Genomic DNA, 12,351 nt, shown 5'->3' on the forward strand with positions numbered 1-12,351 from the left:
CACAGAGTCGGACACGACTGCAGCGACTTAGCATGCATGCATGCATTGGAGAAGGAAATGGCAACCCGCTCCAGTATTCTTGCCTAGAGAATCCCAGGGACAGAGAAGCCTGGTGGGCTGCCGTCTATGGGGTCGTGCAGGATCGGACACGACTGAAGTGACTTAGCAGCAGCAGAGGCTGCTGCTCTGTGGCTACTCTGGTATTGGTTTTGGAAACCCAGCCTCTTCTTTTGTGAAAAGTGTTAGTCACTCAGTCGTGTCCAACTCTGTGACCCCGTGGATTGTAGCCCACCGGGCTCCTCTGTTCATGGGATTCTTCAGGCAAGAAGACTGGAGTGGGTTGCCAAGCCCTTCTCCAGGGGATCTTCCAGACCCAGGGATCTAACCTTGTGCAAGTTACAGAGTTTGAAATGGTTGACTCTAACACTCTGCTGCTGGAGACCATTTGGGTCCTAGAGTCAGAGCTCCTCCCCTTGTCCACAAACCACCATCCACTCATACACTACACTCACACACACACACTCATTTATACACACACACTCACATACTCAAACCCTCAGACATGCAACCCTTATCCACACCCTCACTCTCCTCATCCAGTCAACAACCCAGTCTACACTACCTCTGAATATTTATCAGCATATACCCTTTTCTCCTCCCACTGACCCTAAAGCACATCAGACCTTCATTCTATCTCTTCTGGATATCTCCCGTTAGAAGCCAGATAAATGTCATATTGTTTAACTCATATTTAATCCCAAACTTGACTGTGGATCCTTTGAGGATAGGGATCTGCCAGATTCTTCTCTCCAGCAAAACATTCTTCCAATGAGAGTACGTGGGGCCCATATCTATCCCTCCTGTCCCACCTCCCACTCCCAACCCCCTCCACCCCTCAGTGCCAGGAATCTCTTTCTGGACCCTCCTGATCAGAGAACCAACTGGCTCAGCCCCTACAATTGCTGCTCACTTTATTTCCACCTCATACTGAACCCCATGTGACGCTAGTGGTATAGAACCCACCTGCCAATGCAGGAGACATACGAGACACAAGTTCAGTCCTTGGGTCGGGAAGATCCCCTGGAGGAGAGCATGGCAAGCCACTCCAGTATTCTTGCCTGGAAAATCCCTTGGACAGAGGAGCCTGGTGGACTGCAGTCCGTAGGGTCGCACAGAGTTGGACACGACTGAAGCGATGCATGCATGTACACTGAGCCTGCTGTCTCCTGCAGACCTATCTGACCCTCTTTCCTGCATACCAGCCCCTACAAGAAGCAGCCATTCAGGTGGACCAGGGCTGTTCTCCACCCAGCCAGCCATGGTGACTTCACCGTCCTTCTGACACTTCACAGAGCCCATCCTCCCCATCCTAGAGAACCTCAGGCAGGCCACACTCGATAGGGCACCATGAAGCCCACAGGCATCATCCCTGACCCAGACTGGAAAGGATGGGGAAGATTCAGAGAACTCTAGGAAAAGCTTCAGGTAGGAAGAGATTCCTGGTTTGAGACTTTAGGATGAGTACATTTAGACATCTATTAAATCCACCAAGGGCTCTCGGGTTTAGAGAACAATGTGAGGAAATTTAACAACTTAGTGGAAAACCTTGATTTACTGAGCAACATTAAAAAAAAAAATCTGCCTCGAAAGCATAAAGCCTGAATGAGGGTTTAAAAAGTGAAAAAACTGAAATTGTGACTGGGCCAGATCATGAAAGGCTATGTTGGCTCGGCTAAATAGCAAGGGTTTATCCTAAAGGGAAGTTGAGAGGCTTTGGAAGATTTTAAGCAAGAAGTGACAAGACCAAATTTGCATTTTAAAAACTATTCTGGCAGCATTTGGAGGAAGGACCAGATCATCAGAAAACAAACCCAATGTGAGACTGTTCTTTATCAGGGTGAGATGCAGCAAGGGCTTGGACTGAAAGGGTAGCACTAAAATAAACAAATAAAAGGGTGGCATTAAAAATAAGGACAGGGAAAGAATCCAGAGGACCCTGCAGGGAAACCCCAAGATTTCTGACTTGGTCGTTTGAAAATGTGCTCACATCATTAGGCCAAATGAGAAACACAACAGGAGGAACAGTTATGGGTGTGGGAGGTGAGAATGATAGAGGGAGTGGAGATGATACTAAATCTGAGACACCTGTGCAACGTTCAGCGGGGAGCCACCAGGAAGGTGTACAGACATGTCAGAAGAGCTACCTGGGAAAGAGATGGAAACAGTCAGTAGAAAAGATGGTTGAAATTATGCAAAGACCTTGAACATGGAAAGGAGCTGAGGGTTCATGGAAGGTTTGAGGAGGAAAGCACCGCGTGAGATAGCTAATTGGGTAAATGGGGAGCATATTTACTGGAGAAATGTTGTAGGACTGATAGACAAGGATAGGAGCCCAGTGTAGGTTTGTAGTAATAAATATAAACTAGGACCAGCCCGCATGTGATTTTTCCTAACACTGTTCAACTGAAGAAGTATAGATACCAAATAGGCAGGTTGGGATTCTTAGAACTGCATATGTGCTTAAGGACTCTCTGCCAGACTCTTTTCCATTTAAATGAACATATGAACACAACTATATTTAAAATATTTAAAATGGATAACCAACAAAGATCTATTGTATAGCACATGGAACTCTGCTCAATGTTTTGTGCCAGCCTGGATGAGAGGGGGACCTGGGGGAGAATGGATACATGTGTTTTGTTGAGTTCCTTTGCTGTTCACTTGAAACTACCTCAACATTGTTAATTGGCTATTCCCCAATACAAAATAAAAAGTTTAAAGCTTGGGGGGAAAATGAACATATGAACAATTCTACACAAACTGCATTATTATTCAAATTATTAGTTAAATGTCCATAATAAACCACACTGGATTCGCACATATTCTCTGCAGGCCCATGAACAACATTCACCTACTTCCCAGGTAGGTAGAAGCTTCACTTTCTAAGTGTTTCAGCCTTGCTGGGGGTCTTCTCATGGCTCTCTAACAATTTGTATGAAATTCTTACCACTATTAAAAAATGAATCAAATGTTTTCAACATTTGAATCCTCCGAAAGAAGATTAATATGTAGTGAAAAACTAACAAAGAATCATTTGTTGTGCAGGTGACTCAAACCATGATCCAAAAATCTAAAAATTCAGGAAATGAGATTATTGCTTAACACTGAACTAGTCATGGAGTGGTGTTTCTGAATTTTCTATCCCTTTTGATTTCTGGAAGGCATGGATTCTGGCAAAGAAGTTTTCCCCAAATCCTGCTTTGACTTTTTCTTCTCCATGGGGGGCAGGGAGTGGGGGTCATACCTGACAGCTAAGAGCAGCTTTGTCACAAGAAGTTTCACTACCTTTTTCCTCCTTTTTTTCTCTTTTGAATAATCAGACACAGATAGAAAGGCCAGCTCCTAGTGCTATGTTTTTAAAAGACCCAGGTGACCTATCTCTAAAAAAGAAATTGTTTCAAGGAATAAACATTCTGATATATTGATCTTGTTGACCCAGTATTTTCCAGAGGTCCCCAGAAGTTGGCAGGGAATGTGATTAAATGTCTCTCACCCAGGGAGTTCAAGGTGGACTGTTTCTGAAGACCATTTATTTCCAACAGTTCCAGAGAGCAACACACAAAAAATTACAGATTAGCAATCACTTAACTTTAATATTAAGCTATAATACAAGTGCAAGCATTGACATTGCTAGGATGTAATAAACACACCATGCTTCAAACCATACATTTAAAAATAACATAAATAACATAAGAAAAATAATTCTTCTCGGAATGTATTCACAGGTTTTAACTGTTTCTCAACTATCTCTGCTTCTAACACCATGTCACTTCTATTCTGAAGGATATTTTTAAATAGTATTTTATTATTTTTTACTTCTTATTAAAATTGCCAGTGACCATTCTCAAATTTGCAAGTTATGAATAATAAATCTGAAATTGTTGGCATCTTTATTTAACTCTTTTCTGTAGACCATGTATGTGTGTTTAGGTAAGGAATGGATCTATTTAAAGAGAAACACTCCACAGACAAGAGCGTGGGCCATCTCAGAAGGCGAGAGGCCCTGAAATACTGCATGGTTAGTTTTTTTTAATTGTAGGATAATTGCTTTACAATGTTGTGTTACTTTCTGCTGTACAACAGTATGAATCAGTTATTGGACCAGAATATTTTAAGTGAGAAAAATACTCTTTACAATTGCTGAACTAACCTGGTAAACTCAGAAAATTCTGCCAAATAGAATACTCTATCCTAATTTTTTCTTTTGAAATGTGTAAATATTTTCACAGATAACTGTATTCTAACCTGTTGACAAATATTTTTAGAAGGCAAAAAGAACTGACAAGTAATCTTTAGTTTATGGTTCTCAGAATGTTTCACCAGATTGAGATTCTACTCAATTTCATCTAATTCCAGAAAAGAATATCAATTTGTTTGTTTCAATATAAGAGTTCTACCAAAACATTCTTTCCACAAAGTTGAGATATTCTAAATTCTCAAAATTAAACCTTGTAAACTATTTGCTAGTCATTTGATTTGTTTGATTTTCATTTGCTTTTGTGGAAATAAATTTCAATGTCTCCACAAGCAAACTGTATTTTCCATTATTGCAGTTTACTAAAGACTTCAAATGCTGAGGTTTTGGCATATCATTCAATGAATATTTTGATTAAAGGTTTCCAATGAGTTTTAAACAAAATGCACTCACAATTCACAGGTTACTGTTTATGAATATATACCTATAATAATCAACTTATTTTTAAAAACTTAATACAATTGTAGAACATTTAGGTTGATGACATCAACTTCCTCATAAATTATCTTAGCTCATACATATATAATATATATAATACGTTGCATAATATAATACATACATATCTATGCTCATACATATAAATTTTATATATGTATGTTTATGTATGTATATTTATTATGTATATATGTACATTGGTTGTTTAGTCACGAAGTCATTTCCAACTCTTTTGTGACCCCATAGACTGTAGCCTGCCAGGCTCCTCTGTCCATGTCCCAGGCAAGAATACTGGAGTGGGTTGCCATTTCCTTCTCCAGGGGATTTTTCCTGTCCCAGGGATTGAACCCATGTTTCCTACATTAAAGGCAGATTCTTTACTGCTGAGTCACCAGGGAAGCCTATACGTATGTCTACACATGTATAAGTTTGTAATTATATGTATATTAGTAAATTTAATATATATATTTGTTAATTTTTACAGTTATAACTCTGTTTGGATTGGTAAAATATTGTCACTTATTTTGCCTCAGTTATAAATTATATATGCACCACAGGTACTTTTCTGCTTCATAGTTTTGGGGTTTTTTTAATATATATTTTACCATAACATTATGATCCTCCAAAAACTTTACTCATTTTGTCACCACAAAAACACATGATTTCCTCTTCAAACATAAACTGCTTAGCTAAATTTATAATAGCATTCACAATAATGTCTAATGAACTTCCAAAAGCTTCATTTTGATTCCATAAATTGAATGAGAACAAAACTGAGTTATTGGAATTAATTTTCTACTTGAAATATCCAATAACACTGATACAAACTAGATTTTATTTATTTATTTATTTTTGGTTGCACTGGGTCTTCATTGCTTCATGAGAGCTTTTTCCAGTTGTGACAAGTGGGGGTTACTCTCTAGTTGCAGTGCTTGGGCTTTTCATTGCAGTGGCTTCTCTTGTTGCAGAGCACGAGCTTCAGTAGTTATGGCATACTGCCTTAGTTGCCCCGAGGCATGTGGAATCTTCCCAGAGCAGGGATCGGACCTGGGTTCCTGCACTGGCAGGGGGATTCTTATCCACTGGACCACCAGGGACGTCTCAAACAGGTATCTTTTAAATGTTTGCAAAGTTCCTTTGTTAATGGAACCAATAGCTTAACAGCTATAAGTTTGCTTTTCACACATGCTCAACAAAATTCAAAATGCAAAATTAGTTTAGAACAGACATTTGATCTGAATGAAAAGTCATGTTTCCACAGAGTAATACAAATATGTGCTTTCTGCAGCTGCAGATGTAAATCGCCTCAAAACACAGTCTTCTTGAATAACTACAAACCTGAAGATTACAGTGCTTCTTTGGTAGGCTTGTATTTTCTTGCTTTCATGTGGTCAGTTATATGACAAATGTGTCTTAGTTTCTGTAGGCTGTTAAAACAAAAATGCCACAAATTGAGTGGCTTATAAACAACAGAAATTTTTATATCTCAATTCTGGAGGCTGAGACATCCAAGATCAAGACACCAGCAAGGTCAAGTTCTGGTGAGGGCCCCCTTCCTGGTCCATTGGTGACTTCTCACTATATCCTCACATAGTAGAAGGGGCATCCATGAGGTCTACCCAAGAATTTTACAGGGACACAAACATCCAAACCATAGCACTGTGGTCCCCATAATGGATAGTGAATGTCAACAAACATTTGGTAGATGGTACACCTTTTCTTGTCCTTCAACAACTTTCTCTAGGAAATGAATATCAGTTAATTTCTCATTTAAATGCTTTCCTCTCTGCAAACACCCTCTGTATTTTTTGCAGTTTTCTAACTATTGAGGGTTTCAGTGACTAAGTCAAAGCTCTCTTTTAAATGTCACATTGCACTTGAAAAATACATGGGTTACTTTCAAATATCTTTTGATATTGATTTCTAACATCATTCCACAGTGATGAGAGAACCGATTCTGTATGATTTCAATACCTTTAGACCATGAAATTTTTTACCTTGTCATGTCCCTGAATATGTTCCAATGACTCCTAGTTTATAGTTTATGGGAACTTGAATAGAATTTGTATCCCACTGTTGTGTGAAAATTACATAAATCTTAAATATGTTGAATTGGCCCATAGTGCCTTTCAGGTCTACTATATCCTTCTACTTTTTCTGTGTATTCATTCTATTAATTTTTGAGAGTTTGATAAAAAATTTGATAAAAACTCTCCAACTAAAAATCTTAATTTATCTACTTAAAAAATTAACTATAATATATAGTGGAACTATATACAACTTTGTTCTATACTTTCCAAGTCTCCTGTAAATAGTTATCATGCTTTTATAATTTAAAAAATAAAAAAGAAAGGGAAAAAACTAATAATATTGCAGAAATTTTGTATGTTGACATAAGGTTATTAAAACTTATCATGTTGATCAATTAATAATGTGTGTGTGTTGAATCACTATATTGTATACCTGAAGCTAATATAATATTATATGTCAACTATACTTCAATCAAAAATAAAATAAGTAAATAAAAAAGAGAGAGAAAAAATAAATGAATATCATACTTCCCTGGCAGCCCAGTTTTTAAGACTCCTGGCTTCCTCTGCATGGGGAGTGGGTTTGGTCCCTGGTTGAGAAACTGAGATCCCAAATGCCACATAACCAAAAAAAAAAGGGGGGAAATGAATATTAAGTACTTCATTTTTGTTTGTTGTTTTAATTCATTGTTGTCAAAAGTGTTCAAAATTTAAAAAGCAATGCCAAACAAAAGAAGGTAATGAGATCTGTACCAAAAAATTAATGACGAAATCACTTTGCTAAGAAAATCAGGCTATTTACTGTGAATCTATCACAAAACTGATCAGCCTCTGTCTCTCACAAATATCTCATGTAACATCCAAGTTTCCTGCTAACTCTTGTCAACCTATGCCCTGGTTTTTATTGCACTTCACAAGTCACTTCACAAGCCATTATACAATTGGTTGACACCCTAAATGGCCAGCAGGAAGTATTGTGTCAAATATTTCTCCTACCACTGTCCAAGACCTGAAGGAAATAACTGCCCCTCACTGTTCCAAGTAAGTGCATTATTTTTTTTTATCAAGAAGTGCCCTGCCTGCAGGCCCTGAAAAGGGAAGTGTTAGTCAAATTGCATCTGTAAAAGGTAAGAAGAAGGAAAGGTTATCACTAGCTGTCTTTCAGATTTATTCACACTTCAAAGTGAGAATATGGGTTTCTCACACTTCTCAACAAAAACACAACAAATACACAGCGAAGATCTATCAAACTATCTCAGTTTACTGTAATGTGACTATGACTAATCATATTAATATCTTATTAAAATATGAAAATTCCAGATCAGATGTTAACCTAGACTGAAGACTAGGAAAAAATAATCCTAGACTGGGACTGTCCTAGGCAAAGAAGACATATGGCCACCTTACTCAGTACCCACTGTAAGCATTTTATACTCTCTGCTTCCACCACAGAAAATACAAAATTTCACGGTAATAATCCAATCCCTCAATAAAAGAAAAAACTATTCAACTAATGGATATTTGCTAAGAATATACCTAAACCAAGTAAGGTGTCCAAGCAGAATTGCACTAATAAAGCTTAAATGCTTTTTTTTTTATCAGTTTTATTGATTAGACTTCGCCACTGAAGGATATCATTGTATTGGTCTCTAGACGAAGAGGCTCAAGGTCCCTCTTCACTCTTTTTCAAGGAGAGGCAATAAATTCTTGGAGGCCAGAGCAGACTGCAGACCCTCACTGAACCATGTTTTCTAGTTGGCGGAGGGGCAGTGTAGGATAAATATTTGTGTACAGTGAAAATTTCTCTCTGGTTCATTTTCCTTTGACACTGATGACTGTGGATTTCATCTCTCCTGAGTAGAAAATTTCAAAATTTAAATTTGGGCTTAACAAATGTCACCATTTAGGATTCTAAATCAAATAAAATGTATTTCCCATAGGGTCCAATTAAGCTTCCTAAAGTTCTGCATTTTGCCTTGAGGCCAAAGAGTCAGTCAAATGACTGAATCAATCCAACAAAAAAATGAATGTTGAGTGGTTTTTGTACACCTGACGTGTTCCAGATGCCAGAATTCAACATTGAATAAGAAGTCTTTGTCTTGTTGGAAGAAGCAAGAGTAGAGAAGCTCAGAAAAGTAAATCTCTTAGTAGCTTTCAAATCAGTAAATGTTATGAAATGATATTATAGGGTCCAGAATATTTTATTTTAAAATAAAATAAACTAAATAAAGTTTAGTTCTAAAGTTTATTTGAACTCTGCCTAATCAAACCTTAAAGAATAGTGATATCTCTTTCCCAGAGAAAGTGATATTTGGTGAAAGATGTAAAAAGCGTTGGGGATCCAATACGGAGATTGGAAGTGAAGAGGAAGAGAACATTTCAGAAAAAAATGACCAGCATGTGATATTTAAAATGGATAACCGGTCTGACAGGCTGAGGGGTTGGACTGATGGCGCGTCAGGGCGGTGGCTCCTCGGGAGCTGCCATTCTAGGCGGCTTCTGCGCTGGGCGGCCAGCGGCGGGCTCGGCCAGGGGAGAAGTGCGGCGCGGACGCCGGAGGACGTTTTTCCCAAGGCGGGGGGCGGGTGTTCGGCCAGGCCCGGGGCGACGGCGGGAGCTGCGGAGTCGCGGGGCGTCGGCGGCGAGATGCGCCATGGCGCGGGCGGCACAGTGCTTGTGAAACTGAACACAACAAAAGTATGGAGATGGGAAACCAACACCCTTCTATTAGTAGGCTTCAGGAAATTCAAAAGGAGGTAAAAAGCATAGAACAGCAAGTACTTGGTTTCAGTGGTCTGTCAGATGAGAAGAATTACAAGAAACTGGAGAGGATTCTCACAAAACAGCTTTTCGAAATAGACTCTGTAGATACTGAAGGGAAAGGAGATATTCAGCAAGCCAGGAAGAGGGCGGCACAAGACAGAGCGTCTTCTCAAAGAGTTGGATCAGAATGCAAACCACCCACACCGGCTCGAAATACAGAACATTTTTCAAGAAGCGCAGGCCCTGGTGAAAGAGAAGGTTGTGCCATTTTATAGTGGAGGCAACTGTGTAACTGATGAATTTGAAGAAGGCATCCAGGATGTCATTTTGAGGCTGACACACGTCAAGACCGGAGGCAAGGTCTCCCTGCGGAAAGCACGGTATCACACCTTAACCAAAATCTGTGCCGTGCAGGAGATTATCGAGAACTGCATGAAGAAGCAGCCTTCCCTGCCGCTCTCTGAAGACGCGCACCCCTCTGTTGCCAAGATCAACTCTGTGATGTGTGAAGTGAACAAGACCAGAGGCACACTGATTGCCCTTCTGATGGGCGTGAACAGCAAGGAGACGTGCAGGCACTTGTCCTGTGTGCTCTCGGGGCTGATGGCCGACCTGGATGCTCTCGATGTGTGCGGCCACACGGAAATCAGAAACTATCGGAAGGAGGTCGTGGAAGACATCAACCAGTTACTGAGATACTTGGACTTAGAAGAGGAAGCAGACACCACGTATGCATTTGACCTAGGACAGAACCATTCCATTCTGAAAATCGAAAAGGTCCTCAAGAGAATGAGAGAAATCAAAACTGAACTTCTCCAAGCACAGAATCCTTCTGAATTGTACCTGAGCGCCAAAACAGAACTACAGGGTTTGATCGGGCAGTTGGACGAGGTGAGTCTTGAAAAAAACCCCTGCATCCGGGAAGCCCGGAGAAGAGCAGTGATTGAAGTGCAGACCCTGATCACCTACATTGATTTGAAGGAAGCCCTGGAGAAAAGAAAGCTGTTGGCTTGTGAGGAGCACCCTTCACACAGGGCGGTCTGGGACGTGCTGGGGAACCTGTCGGAGATCCAGGGCGAAGTGCTCTCCTTCGATGGCAATCGAACCGACAAGAACTACATCCGCCTGGAAGAGCTGCTCACCAAGCAGCTGCTCGCCCTGGACGCGGTAGACCCGCAGGGCGAGGAGAAGTGTAAGGCCGCCCGGAAACAGGCTGTGAAGCTGGCGCAGAACATCCTCAGCTATTTGGACCTAAAGTCCGACGAGTGGGAGTACTGAAGAGCCAGAGAGCCTGTGGCTCCTGATTCTTGTTTTGCACTTTATGCACACGTCTGTGTATCTGTAGAGAGTTTTCAGTTCGTTGAGCCTAAATGTGATTTATACATGCATATATCAATCTCAGTATTCAATGATTTAAGCAAATTATATTCAGTATCTGCTGCTTTTGATGTTGCAAAACAAATATTACAGCATACTAACTTTTGCATTTGGATCACTATCCTTATGTTGTGGTGTGGTTTTTTGGGTTTTTTAAAAAATCAGAAAATGAAATGGGGCAGCTTTTAAACCTTTTTTTTTTTTTTAGTTTTTAAAACATTTTTAATGGTTGTTCAAGCGTTAAAATACAGCTATTTCAGAATCTAGAAATATGTGATAAATACTAAGACAATTATGAGGAAGGGGGAAATTTTTGGTTAAATAGAAGTAAGGTCCAAGCACAAACGCAGTACAATGATATGTTTTGTTATTATGCTAAATAAAGCAGGAAGATTTTTTTCATTCATAAAACCCAGTGGTCCCACCCAATTTAATAGGGTGGGAGTGTTTTTTCTAGATGGTTGGTTCTTTGGTAAACATGCTTTGGTTTGAAATACAGTGTATGTTCCCCTGTACCCTGTCCTATTTTTGTGAGCAATAAAGGAAAATTATGAAAATTAAAAAATAAAATAAAATGGATAACCAACAAGGACCTACTGTATAGCCCAGGGATCTCTGCTCAATGTATGTGGCAGCCTGGATGGGAGGGGAGTTAGGGGAAGAATGAATACATGCATATGTATGACTAAGTCTCTTTGCTATTCACCTGAAACTATCACATCATTGTTAATCAGCTACAGTCCAATACAAAATAAAGTTTTTCTTTAAAAAAAAAATAGCATGTGCAAAATCCCAGGAGTAAGTGAGACAAGGTATGCTCAAGGAACTGAAAAAAAATCTACAGGGCTAGGACACAGACTGAGAGTGAGAAGGGGTTAAAAAAAAAAAGCCGAAGAGGTGGTAGGAAGAAGCCAGATCACACTGCACTATGTAACAGGACTTTGTTCTATATTGATTTTATGTAAAATAGTGTGTATTGCTTAATCCCAAGCTCCTAATTTATCCTTCCCCACCCTTTTTGCTTTGGTAACCATAATTTGTTCTTTATGCCTGTGAGTTTGTTTCTGTTTTATAAATAAGTTCATTTGTACCATTTTTTTAAGATTCCACATATAAGTAATATCATATATTTGTCTTTCTCTTTCTGATTTATTTCACTTAGTATGATAATTTCTATGTCCATCCATGTTGCTGCAAATGGCATTATTTCATTCTTTTTATGGCTGAGTAATATTCCGTTATATATACACACCACATCTTCTTTATCTATTCATCTGTTCATGGACACATATGTTGCTTCCATGTCTTTGCTATTATAAATAGCACCAATACAAACATTTAGGTGCATGTATCTTTTCCAATTAGAGTTTTCTCTGGATGTATCCTCAAGAGTGGGATTGCTAGATCATATGGTAGCTCTATTTTTGGTTT

The 12,351-nt window shown here is 39.4% G+C and overlaps 1 protein-coding gene across 1 annotated transcript; it reads left to right on the forward strand.

The window, feature by feature from the left end:
• The first annotated feature begins 9,376 nt into the window (after window positions 1-9,376).
• Window positions 9,377-11,473, forward strand: LOC136167927 (BAG family molecular chaperone regulator 5-like). Its single transcript, XM_065935491.1, is given in 2 exon segments — window positions 9,377-9,697; window positions 9,699-11,473. Coding segments are annotated over 2 exon segments (1,341 nt in total). The 5' UTR covers window positions 9,377-9,479; the 3' UTR covers window positions 10,822-11,473.
• Window positions 11,474-12,351: the final 878 nt, after the last annotated feature.

Source organism: Muntiacus reevesi, chromosome 4 (genome assembly GCF_963930625.1).
Source record: "Muntiacus reevesi chromosome 4, mMunRee1.1, whole genome shotgun sequence".
Classification (NCBI taxonomy): Eukaryota; Metazoa; Chordata; class Mammalia; order Artiodactyla; family Cervidae; genus Muntiacus; species Muntiacus reevesi.